This window comes from Choloepus didactylus, chromosome 3, assembly GCF_015220235.1.
Source record: "Choloepus didactylus isolate mChoDid1 chromosome 3, mChoDid1.pri, whole genome shotgun sequence".
NCBI classification, from domain to species: Eukaryota; Metazoa; Chordata; class Mammalia; order Pilosa; family Megalonychidae; genus Choloepus; species Choloepus didactylus.
The window spans coordinates 112,392,116-112,409,507 of NC_051309.1; the positions used below are offsets into that span (position 1 = coordinate 112,392,116).

The window sequence follows — 17,392 nt, forward strand, 5'->3', positions numbered from 1 at the left end:
AAGGCAGCAAACCTAGGTGTCCATCTAGTGCCCAGAGCAGAGTTGAAAAGGGACTCTTCTCTTTTCTAAAGTACAACCCAAACTCAGAATCTATCTCATCTCTCTTTCCTGTGGCCTCAGCACCCTTCTCCACACAATGCTACAGCAGCTTCTACCAATCCATACTTCCTCTAAAGAGAGATGATTTGCAAACATACTTGTCCTACTTTTATAATCATACCCTTATTTGGTGAAAGTCGCCTAGCTGAATGCTGTTTACCCACAATAAAATTCTGTCTCCAGTAGACCCGCTGCAGAAATTCATTTAACTGAATATGATTATGTACCTAATCTCAAGACTTATGATCTTTACATAAATAATTATTTTAAGCTTAATTATTTTGAACAGTTGTCTTCAAGTTTTGTACAATTATTCCAAAATGATATAGACCTACATTTAGTTTAGGTAACCTTCCTATAGTTTCTTCATTAAGCAGAATAGCATGTGATCTGGTCAAGTTCAAATTAAGATAAATAAATAGCAACCAGCTAATTTCCATCACACATATTAAGATAATTAATAATATTAATGATCTTAAAAATCAATAAGAAAATCTCAAACAAGTCTTAAAATATGGGCAAAATCTCCCCGGCAACGTGGAATATGACTCCCGAGGAGGAATGTAGACCTGGCATCGTGGGACGGAGAACATCTTCTTGACCAAAAGGGGGATGTGAAAGGAAATGAAATAAGCTTCAGTGGCAGAGAGATTCCAAAAGGAGCCGAGAGGTCACTCTGGTGGGTACTCTTATGCATAATTTAGACAACCCTTTTTAGGTTCTACAGAATTGGGGTAGCTGGTGGTGGATACCTGAAACTATCAAACTACAACCCAGAACCCATGAATCTTGAAGATAATTGTATAAAAATGTAGCTTATGAGGGGTGACAATGGGATTGGGAAAGCCATAAGGACCACACTCCACTTTGTCTAGTTTATGGATGGATGAGTAGAAAAATAGGGGAAGGAAACAAACAAACAGACAAAGGTACTCAGTGTTCTTTTTTACTTCAATTGCTCTTTTCCACTTTAATCATTATTGTTGTTATTTTTGTGTGTGTGCTAATGAAGGTGTCAGGGATTGATTTAGGTGATGAATGTACAACTATGTAATGGTACTGTGAACAATCGAATGTACGATTTGTTTTGTATGACTGCGTGGTATGTGAATATATCTCAATAAAATGAAAATAAAAAAAATATGGGCAAAAGCTTCTGAACTGGCTAGTATATATATTGAAAAGATGATTACTTTCACTCATAAAGCAATGCAAATCAGATCAATAATGAGATACGTGTTTCACTTATCAGATTAGCAAAAAAACTGAAGACTGAAAATACTCATGCCAGAGAAAAAGATCCTCTTACATACTGTTGTCGGGAATGTAAATGGGTGTAGCCTTTTAATAGGGCAAATTGATTCTGTCCATCAAAAGTTTCAATATGCATACCTTTTCATGGTGCAATCCTATTTCTGGAAATTTATCTTATAGATAAATTCAAATATATGATATATTTCATTTATTCTAAGACACACATATTTTTCACATTTTAACATTTCTGAAATTAGGATGGCCCACCATTGTTTAACTTGCAGCATTTTTTTCCCCTTTCTTGGTGGCATATAAAATAATGTTGTTTCTTAGAATTGATAGTCTTAGTGTTTATGAAACACAGTATATATAAGGATATTTTCCTGAAGCACTGCTTGTCTTAGTAGAAAACAAGAAACAACCTAAATGTCTGTTATAGGAGACTGGTTAAATAAAGTATGGCATAGCTATACAATGCAGTACTCTGCAGCCATTACAAAGAATAATAAAGGCATCATGGAAATATGTCCATGATATATATTAAATAAAGACATTAAATTATAGATTAGTGTGTAAGGGGAAAAAAAAGGATGCATATTCATACATTACAATGCACATTTGTACATTACAAAAAAGGATGTGTACATTAGTGCATGTGTAGAAAATAGCTTTTATGATCAACATTGTTATAAATTTTATACTTAAAAAGTATTTAGAAAGAAAAGATTAATCTGACCAGAAAGTAGTTGTGAACAGCGGAACTTAAAATAAAATTTACCTTTTTGCTGGTCCATCTCATGCCTACTAGGAAGGCCATGACCAATGTGCACAATCCTCCAGATCCTGGGAAACCAAAATTCATGCTGCTGAACACAGCCAGCACAGAGAACCCCAAAATGAGAAATGCTCTCTTCCACACAAGTTTGCCCTTTTGGAGAAAAAAAGTCAATTAGTTCAATTATTTCAAATAACCGATTTCTAGTTATTTATTTTTCTATATAAAAGATTTATAGGAAAATAAAAATGTCATATCTGCTTGCATAAATGGATGACTCAACATTTATCTTCTTTTCCTTAACAAAAACAGAGTTAGTGCAAGTAAAAATGTAGGTTTCTCTTCCAGGAACACCAATTATCTTCTGCTATGGTTACAAGAGCAGAATTTCATAGGGCTGAATGGAGTAGCAGGAAAAGGTTTTAGAGTCTGAGAGACCTGGGTTAAAATTTTAGCTCTTTTACATCATTGGTGTATGTGGTGGCCAAGGTTCTTAACCTCTCCGAGCTTTGTATCCTCATTCATGAAAGCAATTACATCGTAGGGTTTTGTGAAGGTTAAAGATATCATTCGTCATTATCTTCAGTTTGGTGCTTCCTTGGTTTTCCTTTCAAAATTCTTGAAAACCAAGAAGATTTAAGAGTCTGTACACTGCGAGTAGTTTACTTTCTTTTTGTAAAAGTCTGAGAATTGTGTGTAACTCTCTCCCTTTACTTTTCTCCTGTCCAGTCTTTTAAACTCCTTGATCACTTTAGAAGGCAGGTCTTTAGAAATGCTTGACTTGGAGGCATACAGGCTCAGGCTTTCCTGACTTCAATCTCAGCTCCAATGCTTTCTAGCTACAAAATTCTATTCAAGTCACTTAATCCTCTCTAAGCCTCAATTTCCTTATCAGTAAAATGGTCATAGTAATTGGATCTCCCTGTGGGTTACCGTGTGGATTGCACTAGATTATGTTCCATAATGATGGAAATATTCTGTATCTGTGTTGTCCAATACAGCAGCCACTAGTCACAGTGGCTATTGAACATTTGAAATACACTAATGAATAACTAAATTTTTAATTTTATTAATTTAACAACCACATGTGGTTAGAGACTTCCATATTGAACAGTATAGCACTAGATGATGACTTTAACGTTCTTATCACAGCATTTTATACAAAATAAGCAAAAATTAAAAAAAAAGAAAACGTAAACTCATGTTTCTTTTTATTTTGTGTAATTGGACTAATCCTATCATTTTCTTTTATGCATCCATAGAATCTCTTACAGACAATCTAACTTGAAATTTTTTTGAGTAACGGCACAATAAAAATTCAAACCAACAAATATTCTGATAATGGAAATACTAATTTTATTAATTAAAGTTCTAATTTAATTAAATTTCTGATGAACTCCATTCAAAATGCCCTAAAATCTTAAAATAATGCTGATTCTTATATAAAGAAAAGATTTCTATGCTTATCTATCCTAAGAGACTTAAGAGGGTAAAGGGAAGCAAACAAAACCTTTGTTGCACATTGAGAAATAACTGTATGCAGTAAAGAACTTTAATCTCCTTGGTGAGAAATATTGGACTGCATTACAATGATATGTTAAAGTGTATCTATTTGATTGCATTGGATCCTAATGTAATTTTGATTCTAAAAAAGGGACAAAAAGCCACTGCATATCTTGATTCAGTGGAGTATTATGAAAATTTTAAAAATTGCAGATCATATTGGAATTGTTACTTTTTAACAGTGAAATTCGAAGTGTACACTGTATAAATTAGAGGAAACAATTTTCAGGATTGCGTTAAATATTTTATACATTTATCCCTCTATAAATTTCATGGGCAGCACTAATAGAGTAGTAAGCTATTTTAAACTGTGGTTCATTTTCAAAATTACATCCTTCATGTTTGGCTTAGAGGGAAGTGTTCCGGTGTTTTCTGATGACACTCTAGGGCATGAATTTCCCACAGATTATTTCCTTCACCTGGTCACTGCTTGGGAAGTACTGAATAAAAAATCCAAGAAGAGATCCAGTTGCCACACCTATTACAACCTCCAAAACACCTCTGAGGACATTAAAAACTGTGGAGCCTGAAAAACACATATAAAGGAAAACTTCAGATAGAACTCTTAATCCATAGATAAATAAACTTTATTTCTACAATCATCAAAATAAAGCATCTAATTACATATGAGGAAAAGTTTACAGACATTTCCTGCCCTCCACATTCTTAAATATAGGAGACTTAAAAGGTCTAATAAAATGTGCCTATACTTAAAAGGTCTAATAAAATGGGCCTATTTTACCTCTCTCTCTCTAAGCTCCCTATGTGGGACATGACTCCCAGGGGTGTGGATCTCCCTGGCAACATGGAACATGACTCTCAGGGATGAGCTTGGCCCCGGCATGGTGGAATTGAGAAAGCCCTCTTGGACCAAATGGGGGAAGTGAAATGAAAGAAAACATTTCAGTGGCTGAGGGATCTCAAACAGAGTCGAGAGGACATTCTGGAGGTTATTCTTATGCATTATAGTTTTTAGTGTATTGGAATAACTAGAAGAAGATACCTGAAACTGGCGAACTGCAACCCAGTATCCTTGATTCTTGAAGATGACTGCATGTGACTTACACGGTGTGACTGTGTGACTGTGAAAACTTTGTGGTTCACACTCCCTTTATCCAGTGTATGGACAGATGAGTAGAAAAATGGGGACAAAAATTAAATGAAAAATAGGGTGGGATGTGGGGGAATGGAATGTTTTAAGTCTTCTTTTTTATTTTTGTTTTTACTCTTATTTTCACTTTTTTTTGAAGTAAGGAAAATGTCCAAAAATTGATTGTGATGAATGCACAACTATATGACGGTACGGTGAACAACTGATTGTACACTGTGGATGATTATATGGTATGTGAATATATTTCAATATAACTGAATTTTTAAAAATGGGCCTATTTTATAAGAAAAGTTTGCATATTATTGGAAACAAATTTGAAATAGGCTTAACATATAATTTGTGCAATTTTGTATGTTTACTTCAGTACAAGTTTACTTAATCGGCTTAAGGAAATATGAAAGATGAAATTCAAAATTCAGAGCTAATTTGTTCTATTACGTTTTATGCATTGGCTGGGTGAGTAGACATATCTAGTTAGGTTTTCAAATTACCATTTAAGAAACTGATTTTTAAATAATTGATATACAATGATTTTATTAGCTCCGGTAAATATAGAATACAGTAATTTAAGAATTTGGCAATAAAAATCAAGAGTCTTTTCTTACTATAATGAGAACAGGGGATCTACACCTTCTCAAATGTTTATTCTAAAAATAAGTCTGAAAAATTATTTTTGAGATTCATCTTAGAAGTCTTCACTTGTTGCTTAACTTCTTTGAAATACCCTTATAAAGAGGTAAGTGAAAGTTATATTTTTCTTCATACAATACAAGATTAAAGAAACTCTGATGAGAAAATCTTCATTAGCACATTGTACAGAAAATTATTTTAAAATTGCCCAACACCTAAAGCCTTTCTTCATATACTGTTCTAAAGAAAAATGTGCTAAGTAACTAGTTATTGTGGTTTCTTAATTGTAGCAATTATCTCTTGTTCTTTTTTAAATTACCTCTGTGGTGTTTTTCTTTAGCTAGCACAGTTCTCTGCTAGGTAATGATGTGAATGTCAAAAGCATCTAGCTGTGATATTAGCATAACTCTCAAGCTATTACAGTAAATAATTTTCCATAAATGTGTAGAAAGTAATTAATTAGTTTTGGTCTTTAGTATATTAAGGTTGTTTAGGAAAAAAAAAAAAAAAGACTCTTGGGCCTTATCCATGGAAATTCTGATTCAGAAAATCTGGCAGGTCCCGGGCCTGGGATCCACACTCTAATGAGGCACTCAGGTGGTTCTGATCCAAAAGGTCCACGGCATCCCCGCAACCCTAGATTGTAAAAACCTCTGCCCTGGCAGTTTGTCCTTGTTGCCCTCCCTGTCCCTCTCCCTCTCTTTCTGATTCTAATGCAAACTCTATTGTTCTAAGGCAATAATTCTCAATCCTGGCTACCCTGGTTTCCATTTCCAAAGGTTCTGATTTAATTGGTGTAAGGTAGGGTCCATACCTCAGTATTTTTCAAAACTCTTCAGGTAATTCTAGTATATAGTCAAAACTGAGAACCATTGTTTTAAAGGTATGTATCTGGAAAATAGTGAGAAAATAAATTTGGATAAGGACAAAAGTGTAGACTTGCACTAATAAGTAATAGGAAATCCTCATTGTTATATGAACAAGAAGATAACATTATGAAAACACTGTACAAGTGATACAGGGCAGGAATTGGATGGAAGGCAGACTCTGGGGCAATGTGAAGGACTGAGGTTCTAGGTAATTGGCATAAATCATATATAATCATAAAATGATAAGACAACTACAGGGCTGTAGAGAGAATGGGAATACATGACTTTCCAAGAAGGTGTGTTCTCACTAAATAATCTGAAGCTAAATTTAGGTTACAATTACATTTTGTCAATAATGTGAGGTTGCAAATCTTATTTCCCAATCTTGGAACAAAGATTAAGAAATGAACTTAAACTTGTGCTAAAGGATAGTAAGGCTCTTGAATAATAGTGGGAGAAAAAAAAATGCCTTAAGTTCCTAATTATTATTTTTACTTAAAAGACATTCAGGTCAGACATTAATTATGCACTGATTGTTTATAAGGATCAAAGGAACACCTGAAATCATTACTGTTACTACTCATAAAATTTTAAAGTTGAGGAAACAGAAATTGTTCCTATTTTAGAAGTAGACTGTTCTTTCCACTTGGACTGCTCTCTGTCATTTGTGTTCAGTGAAAAAGCTGCTCATCCTTTTTGCTATGTCCCCAATGTTAAACTTTCCCGGATAACACCCAAGCAGAAGCTTTCTTCCATCTTTAAATTTTACCACCTTGCATCTCCACCCCCCTTATCACCTACTACTTGAGCTGTATTTATCCAGAGAAAGGCAGAAAAGCTAAGTAGCTATTGCTCTTCCCCCTACATACAGAACTCTTGGAGTTGTTTTCTTTATTTTTAATTTACCTTAATCAATTATCAAACAATTATGCTATGATTATAACATTTTAATCCATGTCTCTGAAGCTCAAGAGAACAGCACGTTGTCAACTGATTGGTTCACCTGTGGAAAATGCTATGCCCAGGCATGTGTTGAAGCCTGTGATGGCCAGAATGTCATCGAAGCTGCCTGCAGCCATGAGTAAGGTTGGGACACCTTTGTCAACACCATAGCCTCTTCCCTGCAAAAGGAGCATTGAAGGTACCACAACAGCTGGAGATACAGCACCTAAAACAAAACTAAGCAGGCAGCACTTTAAGCATTTATGACAATATCTTATTATTTTTTTTTTTGTAATTATAATTACCTCTACACTCTTAGAGGTTAGACTTGGGACAACTCCAATCTTTCAAATGGCAGAGAAGTGCCAAACCAGAAACACACACACACACACATACACACACACAATTTCCACAGAAGTGTTTTTCAAAGTGTGGCCAAGTAAAACCTGCATCAGTCATTCAAGTTGCCTAGAAAATACAGATTTCTGGGTGGTATAGAAGATCTAATGGCATCAGGCCCCAGAAATCTGCCTTTTTAAACAAAACATTCATGTTATGAGTTTAAAAAAATCGGCATCCCATGTTTAGGCTTTCTCTTATGTGAAGTAAGACAACAGATTAGAAGGAGGCGGCTATAAAGGACAGCCAAAGTCATTACAATAATAGCAGCAGCAGTAACAGCAGAAAGCACTTTAGAGTGCTACTATGCTACTATGTTCTAAGCACCACTTTAAACACTTTACATATATTAACTAATTTAATCCTCACAACAACCCTATGATGTAGATACAATCACTAACTTCATTTTATAAATGTGGTAATTGAGGCACAAAGAAATTAAATAATTCACCAAGGGTCACATTCTAGAAAGCAGAGCTAGAATTTGAACCATGAAAAAATGTTAAACATGAAAAGGAAGAATTTCTTACTTCTTACCTACTTATCAGTACTAAGTACTTAAAGTGCATTCTTATTTATTTAGTTCTCATCATTCTTAACCATGAGAAGTAAGAACTGAAAGTCCAAGAAAGAGACAGTAGAAGCACCAAATTACAAGGTGTGGTGATGAGGAAGGAGTGTTGCTGACTGTTGGTGTGTTTATTATCCTTTCTACAGACTCTGAGGTGAGATGTGGCATCCCTATCACCAGGCATAGGTAAAAGACCATTATTTCTTCAACTGGTTTAAATTATTATAATCACTGTAAAAGTTTGTGCCTACAAAGAAGACATATACTATATTTTAAAGTTGGAGAATTTAGATTATACTTGGATTTCTATGTTGCATTTTCATGTCCTTAAGAAAATGCTCTTAAACATTCTCTTGTATGGAATCAGAGAAAGTCCTAACTAGTCCCTGCATGTTTTTATACAACAAAGAAAAATCATTACCCCAGTATAAATCCCCATTGCCATGGTAAACCCATTAGGAAGTGTGCGAGAAGAGCAGATGTGCACGCCTCCACAAGACAAGGACCCATGGATAGTCTTACGCAGACGCCCTTCAACTTCTTCAAGGCCTGAAATATAAATATAGGCAGACTGAAACAATTCTTCAAAAACATTCAGAGAAGATGACCTTAAATGCTTTTGCTTCAGGGTTCAGACCATATCTGGTTTTGAATTATAATCATCATGAATCTTCCAAATAATTAGTTTTATTTAACAAATACTTCAGTGTTATAAGTGTTTTAGAGATAACTTACTTAATCTTCATAGCAACTCTATTAGACAGGTAATATTATTATATTTTTTCAGGTCATCTATAAAATCACAAGTTAAAGTGCTGAGGCACAAATTAATTTGTCAAAGATCATGCATCACATGAGTGGTGAAGACTTTGAAACCACTCATGCAGCTTCCAGACTTTGTGTTCATAATCCCATACTAGCTGATTTATCCTCTCTCTCAGCATTATCTTTTTGTAAAAATCTATTTGTGGGCCCAGAATGAGGCTAGGGAGAAGAACCTCATCGTCTCCATGACATCTCCTGAGAACACTCATTCCTGCATTCAAAAACATAAATGAAAAAAAAGAATAAAAAATACATGAGACTCATTCGATATACTAGGCAGTATCCTGAGCCAGTATAGCTAGCCCTAAGCACTTGTATAAGGCTTTGCACACCAAAAATATGATGTCTTCTCCCACTTTGGTCGTTATTTACAAGCATGGCCCATATCTCTGTCAGAGAAAAGGGGAGCCTCTATTCTTGGTGCTTACAGGCAGTAACTCCACTTTTCTCCAAGAAAGAGTGTGGGAACACCTTCAGAGGGCTTGTGAAGCACATGTCCTACCAGAAAAACAGCCCCGAATAAAATAAATCCCTTTTTCTTCTTGAGATAGTCATGTAAAATGTCCATAAACATTTCAAAACCATAGTGATTTTAAATACTTGCAGGACTGGAGGAATAAAACTCTTATTCAGTAATTACGAATCTATATTTCATACCTTTGAATCAAGCCCAAGACCAGCACGAACCAATATGATAGACAGGGCAATGCTTCTCAAAGAGGATGACCACTTGTGCTTGATCTGTACATTATCACTGATGACTGGGATATTTCTGATGAGAAACCCAGCAAGGAGCATGCCTTGAATGCAGAAGTCAAACAATGCTTTAGTTAGTTTTCAGATACAGAAAATATTTTTCAGCATATTAGATGTGAAAGAGACTACTATATAATCCCAGGAACTGCTTCCTCTCTGTTTAGTCCTTGAATGAAATTAAAGTTAAACTTTTAATTAAAAAAACAGAGTAATATAATAAATCAGAGGAACAAAGAAAAGACTTCAATACGGAGATAAAAAATAGATTAGGATAATTAATATTCCTAAAATAAATGAACCTTGAAAGTGAGAAACCTTGGATAAAGAGTGTGATCAAATTGTAAATATAATGTTTTATTACAATGCCCCATTTAGTCATTCCTTTTTGTGCAAACAGCAAACACCTCCTGAAATTATTTGCTATGTCAAATTACCTGAAATACTAATAGATACTTACAAGGATTCCATTTTACCTTCAAACCATGTAATTTAATAAAAAAATAAAAATAAAAAACAAAAAACACCTAACCTACTTTGCTTCTGAGCAAAGGCTTACAAGAGAGTTATAATGAAATGGACAACATTGCCCTGTCATGTCGGCTGGTAACTTTTCTTTCATTCAGGTATTCCACATTTACCTGATGCCTTGGGTATTTCAGACACTGTGGTAGGTATTAGAAGTCTTATGGCTATAACAGTGAACAAAGACTCAAGTACTATACCTCAACAAGCTTTCAACCTCCAGGGAAGCAAGATAAATAAACTGACAATCCCAATTTCATGGAAGCATGAGGAGGTGGTGTATGAGCTGAGATGGGGAGGATGAGTAAGAGGGGTCCAGAAAAGGGAAAAGGGGATGAAGTAGGGTTCGAATTGAGAAGTTTCTGGGAGAGACAATGGGCATGTGTGTATATAGAAAGCCTGCCACTTACTCTCTCCCAGAGGTTTACACTGTTAAGGGTTTCCTGTGCCCTCCCCAAAAGATTCGATACCTATTCAAGTATGCCTGTGTGCGCTCTTTTGCGTTGTCCACAGATGGAGCAGATTTATATACTGCTGTGCATTTTTTTTCACTTAACATATCCTGGACATTTTCCCACTAAAGCACATATATATTTGCCTTACTCTTTTAAAAATAGCTGCAATAGTATCTTATTGTTTGGAAGTTCCATAATTTTTGGACTTATTAATGGACTTCAGAGAACTTTTCAGGCTTTTCGATAACAAACAGTGTTGAAATGAGCACAATTTATACATCAAGTATTTTTTATTAAGTGGCTACTCCATGGTAGACCCATACTAGATAGAACCTGAGAATAGAGAGGTGAGCTAGACCAACGTGGTCCTTGTCCACTTGAAGGTTACATATACCTTTGAAGGTTTGTGCAAGTTCATAGGATAATTCCTAGTAGTGAAAATGTTAGGATCCAGCGTATAGGTGTATATCATCTTTATAGGCATTGACAAATTACCCTCCCAAAATGCTACACTAACCTTATATTCCATTAATCTGTCAATACTGCTTTACTGAAATTTAAATTTACTTAAATTTATACCTACACCACTTGTAAAAGAAAAGGGCAATACATAGTAAAATAATTAGGAAGTGATCAATTTTGAGCATTTATTGCCCTTGTTTTTAATATAAGTTATTTAATAATTTTGTAAACTTTAATTTATAAAATGGCCATACTTAAAACTATGTCACAAAATTCCCCGAAACAAAAATCAGTTTTGGCTCTAGCACTCCAAATATATTCCTTTATTTCTCAAAACTTTCCAAGTTATTATTTTATCTCCATTTTAAAGTATGATTTACCCTGAAGAAAACAAGAAATGTTTAGCACTTACCAAGAAGAGGAGGCAGCGAAGGTAATGTAGGTAACTTAATGAGCCCCAACAGTTTACCTCCAATCACAGCACAATAGAACAGGATTATAATTCCAAATAGATTTCCTCCAGGAAGACATTCACTGCCAGTAATTGACCAAACTACAGCCCACAGAAGAACAACCATGGTAACTGAAATAAACCAGGAAAACTAGTTTCTATCAATAAGTTGTCATAGGCAGTCTTTGGTATTATTTAAAAATTATTTTTTTAAAAACTAATATTGAATACATATAAAATATTTAGAACCACGCGTAACTTATAAAGAACACGAGTAACATAAGCATCTGGGTAATCACGACCATCTTAAGAAATAGAACATTACCAGGACCTTTGACTCTGCCTGGGTGACCTTCCCTGATCCGACCCCCCACTTCCCATCACACTGCAAGAAGGAACCATTATATTGAATTTTTTTAATCATTCTCCTATTTTTCTTTATAATTTTACCACAAATATATCATTAGTTAATATTATAAAGAGAAACAATCACTATCTTTACCCTTTTTCCAAGAAACATGAACATATTTGAACTCCAATCACACTCCAGTAGTTTAGTTCTGTCTTGATTTAATAATTATTATTGTTTCTTTTTTGTTTTTTTACCAGCAATGCTTGCCTAGAATTATCCATGTAATTATTTGTATTTTTAAATTATCATTCATTAGGCATCTCAAACCTTTCATACGGAATAATTATTCTGCTGGCTGAAGTATTTCCTTTAGTACAGGCATTTATGTTAGAATGTGAAGTATGTTTCCCTGTTTGAAAACCTTGTGTTCTACAAAATTGTAAAACAAAAGCAGAAAGGTACATGGGAGAATGAATTGGGGCAAACCACTCAAAATCTATAAACAAAGCAAAAGTACTAACACAGTTAAATCTCCACTGACATTTCTATCTTGTCATCACAGGCAGTCCATTCTGCCTAATCCCTGTGGACATAGTTCCTACTCCAAGATGAGATTTTTGAGGGACTTTGCTTTAAATAGGGAGCCATTCTATCAAAATCTGATCCAGATTGTAGCCTTCTCCATCAATAAAATGTTTTTGTTTGTTTGTTTGTTTTAACAGAGGGAAATATGTTGGCAGCTTTTTTGTCTGTACTCTCAACTTCTTCATCCCCATGTGTTGCTTCTTCAGAGAGCTTAATGTTGTGGAACATTTAAGAGTCCTTGGAACTCCTAAACCAGCCACTAACTACACTAAAAGATGGCACTTCCACTTCAGCTTTTTAAAAGGTCCTCATATGTTAGTAAGGTTTTATTTTTAATTGTAAGAAATCTTCTACAGTACTTAGTCACTTTTGTTTTGTTTTGTTTTCAATTCAGTTTGCAAAAACTTGCTATTTCTTGATGATGCAACATTTATGTGCTAGGAAAAATCATGTACAAAAGTGCAAATTTCATAGTATACTGATTCAATTCCCCTATTTACCATTGTATATGGGCTAATTCATAGCACAGAAACTTTTTTTTTAATATTTTTTTTAATTGAGATTGTTCAGATACCATACAACTATCCAAAGATTGAAAGTGTACAATCAATTGCCCATGGCACCACCATACAGCTGTGCATCCATCAGCACAATTATTTCTTTTTATAATTTTTAGAACATTTTTACTACTCCAGAAAAGAAATAAAGACAAAAAAAAGGAAACTCAGATCCTCCCATACCCCTAACCACGCCCCCCCTTCCATTATTGATTCATAGTTTTGGTATAGTACATTTGTTACTGTTGATGAAAGAATGTTAAAATACTACTAACTGTAGTATATAGTTTGCAATAGGTATACATTTTTCCCTATATGCCTCTCTATTATTAACCTCTAGTTATAGTGACATATATTTGTTTTAGTTCGTGAGCGAGATTTCTAATATTTGTATAGCTAATCATGGACATTGTCCACCACAAGATTCACCGTTTCATACACTCCCATCTTTTAACCTCCAACTTTCCTTCTGGTGACATGCGTGATTCTGAGCCTACCTTTTCCACCACCTTCACACACCTTTTAGCACTGTTAGTTATTCTCATTACATGCTACCATCACCCCTGTCCTTTTCCAAATATTTAAGTTCACCCTAGTTGAACATTCTGCTCATAATAAGCAACTGCTCCCCATTCTTTAGCCTCATTCTATATCCTGGTAACTTATATTTCATGTCTATGAGTTTATATATTATAATTAGTTCATATCAGTGAGACCCTGCAATATTTGCCTTTATTTGTCTGTCTTATTTCATTCAATATAGTGCCCTCAAGATTTCTTCATAAACTCATTTCTTTTAAGATGGTTTTGTTCAAACATTATACATTCCGTCCTAAGTAAACATTCGTTGGTTCCCCGTATAGTCATGTATTTATGTATTGAGCACGATCGCCACTCTCCATATCAGGACATTTCTTCCACAAAGACGGAGGAAGAGTCAAAGAAGGCAGAGAGGCAAAAGAAAAAGGCAAGAGAAAGAGAAAAACAAACAAAAAAACTTGATAGCTGGAAAGCAACAAAAGGAAAGATAGTATTATCCTAAAGTAGAATAAAGAGTCAGACAACATCATCAATGCCAGGAGTCCCATACCGGTCCCCTATTCCCCCACCCCCGCCCCATAAGCATTTAGCTTTGGTATATTGCTTTTGTTACATTAAAGGAAGCATAATACAATGTTTCTGTTAATTCTGTCCTCTAGTTTGCATTGACTATGTTTTTCCCCCAATCCCACCATATTTTTAACACCTTGCAATGTTGACATTCATTTGTTCCACCTCATGTAAAAACATATTTGTACCTTTTATTACAATCGTTGAGCACCCTAGGTTTCCCTGAGTTACACAGTCCCAGTCTTTAGCGTTCGTCTTTTGTTCTGGTGTCCCACATGATCCCAGCCTTCCTCTTTCAACCATATTCACAGTCATCTTTGTTCAGTGTACCTACATTGCTGGGCTACTATCTCCCAAAATCGTTTTCCAAACCTCTCACTCCTGTCTTTTCCTTTCTGTTTGCAGTGCTTCCTTTAGTGTTTCTTGTAGAGCAGGTATCTTGTTCACAAACTCTGTCATTGTCTTGTTTGTCAGAGAATATTTTAAGCTCTCCCTCATATTTGAAGGATAGTTTTGCCGGATATAGGATTCTTGGTTGGTGGTTTTTCTCTTTCAGTATCCTAAAAATATCACCCCACTTCCTTCTTGACTCCATGGTTTCTATTGAGAAATTCACACATAGTCTTATCAAGCTTCCTTTGTATGTGATAGATCGTTTCTCTCTTGCTGCTTTCAGGATTCTCTCTTTATCTTTGATGTTTGATAATCTGTGTCTTGGCATATGCCTATTCAGATCTATTCTGTTTGGGGTATGCTGCACTTCTTGGATCCATAATTTTTGGTCTTTCGTAAGAGATGGGAAATTTTCACTGATTATTTCCCCTATTATTGCTTCTCCCCCTTTTCCCTTCTCTTCTCCTTTTGGGACACCAATGACGTGTAAATTTTTGCTTTTTGTTTTGTCTTTAAGTTCCTGAAGACGTTGCTCATACTTTTCCATTCTTTTCTCTATCTGTTCTTTTGTGTGTATGCTTTCAGGTGCCTTGTTCTCCAATTCCTGAGTGTTTTCTTCTGCCTCTTGAGATCTACTGTTATATGTTTCCAGTGTGTCTTTCATCTCTTGTGTTGTGCCTTTCATTTCCATAGATTCTGCCAGTTGGTTTTTTGAACTTTCAATTTCTACCTTATGTACATCCTGTGTTTTCATTATAAAGTTCAGCTCTCTTGCCATATCTTTCCTAAACTTTTTGAATTGACTTATTATTAGCTGTTTCAATTCCTGCATCACAGTTGAAGTGCAAGTTTGTTCCCCTGACCAGGCTATAACCTCATTTTTCTTGGTGTAGGTTGTAGTTTTCTGTTGTCTAGGCATGGTTTCCTTGGTTACCCCAATCAGGCCTCCCCAGACCAGAATGGGCTAAGGTCCCAGAAGGAAGACATAGTCAGTATCCGGTTTCCCTGAGGGTGTGTCTTAAAAAATTGGTACACCCTGTGATGCCTCTGGTCACAGTGCTTTCCTGCCCAGCAGGCGGCGCCTGTTAGCCTATAATTCTTGACTGGTGTAAGTTCTGAATGAAAGGCAGGTAGTAGAGCTGGGCCCCACCCCTTTCCTCTTAGAGAAGATAGACCCCCTAGGGAGACGTCATTAGCATTTCAATGGTCTCTCTCTGTCTGTGCTATATACCCTTGTCTGGGTTACAGAACTGGGAACTGAAAATGGCTGAAGCTTTCTCCACTGAGTCGAAAAAGGAACAGAGTCCCCTTCAGAGTTAGTCTGAGGCGACCCTCTGGCTCTCCAAGGTCAGTCGTCACCCAAAGTCTCTGTCTGCTTGTTGGGGATTTGTACCTCATAGTGAGCAGTTCTCACTCACTAATTAAAACTCCAGTTGGAGCTCAGCTGAGCTATATTCACTTGCTGGGAGAAAGCTTCTCTCTGGCACCACGAGGCTTTGTAGCTCGGGCTGTGGGGGAGGGGTCTCCCGATTTGGATCTGCAATTTTTACTTACAGATTTTATGCTGTGATCTCGGGCATTCCTCCCAATTCAGATTGGTGTATGATGAGTGGACGGTCACGTTTGTCCCCCTGCAGTTATTCTGGATTATTTACTAGTTGTTTCTGTTTTTTTCTAGTTGTTCCAGGGGGACTACTTAGCTTCCAATCCTCTCTATGCTGCCATCTTAGATCCTTGAATAGAAACTCTTTTTGCAGCATAACATGCTATATTTCTCACAAGGCTCTCTTGGTAGTAAATTCTTAGTTTCATTTGCCTGTAATTATCTTTATTCTCATTCTTAAAAAATAGCTTTTCTGGGTATACAATTCTAGGTTGACAGTTCTTTTCCATGAGTTCCTTGAAAATTTTATTCCTTGGCTTCTTAGCTTTCATTGTTGCTGTTGAGAAGTCTAATTGTTGCTTTTTAAAGGAATTCTTTTCCTTTGGCTGTTTTAAGACCTTTTTCTTCATTTTTCTGCAATTTTAGCATAATGTCCTTTGGTGTGGCTTCCTTTAGGTTCACTTAGGATGTGTTTATGTTTTTCATCAATTCTGGAAAATTCGGTCTTTATTTCCTCAATTTTTCCTTTCCCCTTCTTCTCCCTATTCTTTTATTCTGGAACTCTGATTAAGTGTGTTTACAGTCTCACATTCTGTTCACCATGTTGCTAACCCTAGTTTTCATATTTTCTATCTGTCTTGGCGTACTGCATTCTAGATAATCGCTTCAGATCTATCTTCCAGTTCACTAATTCTCTTTTCAGTTAATCTGCAGCCTGATCTGTCCACTGGATTTTAAACTTCAATTACTATACTATATCTTTCATTTCTAGAAGTTCAATTTGGTTCTTATTCATATCTGCTTATTCATACTTTGATAGGTACTTGGTTTGTACTTATATTTTCTATCTCCTCCTATACATTTATACACACATTGAAGATATTTGTCTTACATGCTGTTTTCTGAAAACACAAATTTTTGAATTTTTTTTTCTGTTTTCTTGTGCATGTGGTGAATTTTTGTTTTTGTTTTTGATAGCAAGCTCCTCCCTGACACTTTGTCTGTGGGAATTGTAGGAGCCCTGGCTCGAATGTGAGTTTTCCCTCATGGCATATGAGTTTTCTTTTACCATGTGCTTAGAAGCTTACCACCCAGCACACTTTTAGAT

The 17,392-nt window shown here is 35.6% G+C and overlaps 1 protein-coding gene across 7 annotated transcripts in view; it reads right to left on the reverse strand.

Annotated features, from left to right (window-relative positions):
* Positions 1-17,392, reverse strand: part of SLC9B2 (solute carrier family 9 member B2) — an 88,048-nt gene that overhangs the window by 23,480 nt on the left and 47,176 nt on the right. For all 7 annotated transcript variants that reach the window (XR_005215925.1, XM_037830365.1, XM_037830363.1 and 4 more), the window contains 6 exons: positions 11,646-11,816; positions 9,696-9,838; positions 8,635-8,762; positions 7,305-7,480; positions 4,111-4,217; positions 2,132-2,281 (listed from right to left, as the gene is read on the reverse strand). Coding sequence is in view for 6 of the 7 variants with exons in the window: in XM_037830365.1 (XP_037686293.1) it covers positions 2,132-2,281; positions 4,111-4,217; positions 7,305-7,480; positions 8,635-8,762; positions 9,696-9,838; positions 11,646-11,816 (875 nt within the window). In the remaining variant the exon portion in view is untranslated. The remainder of the gene's footprint in view (positions 1-2,131; positions 2,282-4,110; positions 4,218-7,304; positions 7,481-8,634; positions 8,763-9,695; positions 9,839-11,645; positions 11,817-17,392) is intronic.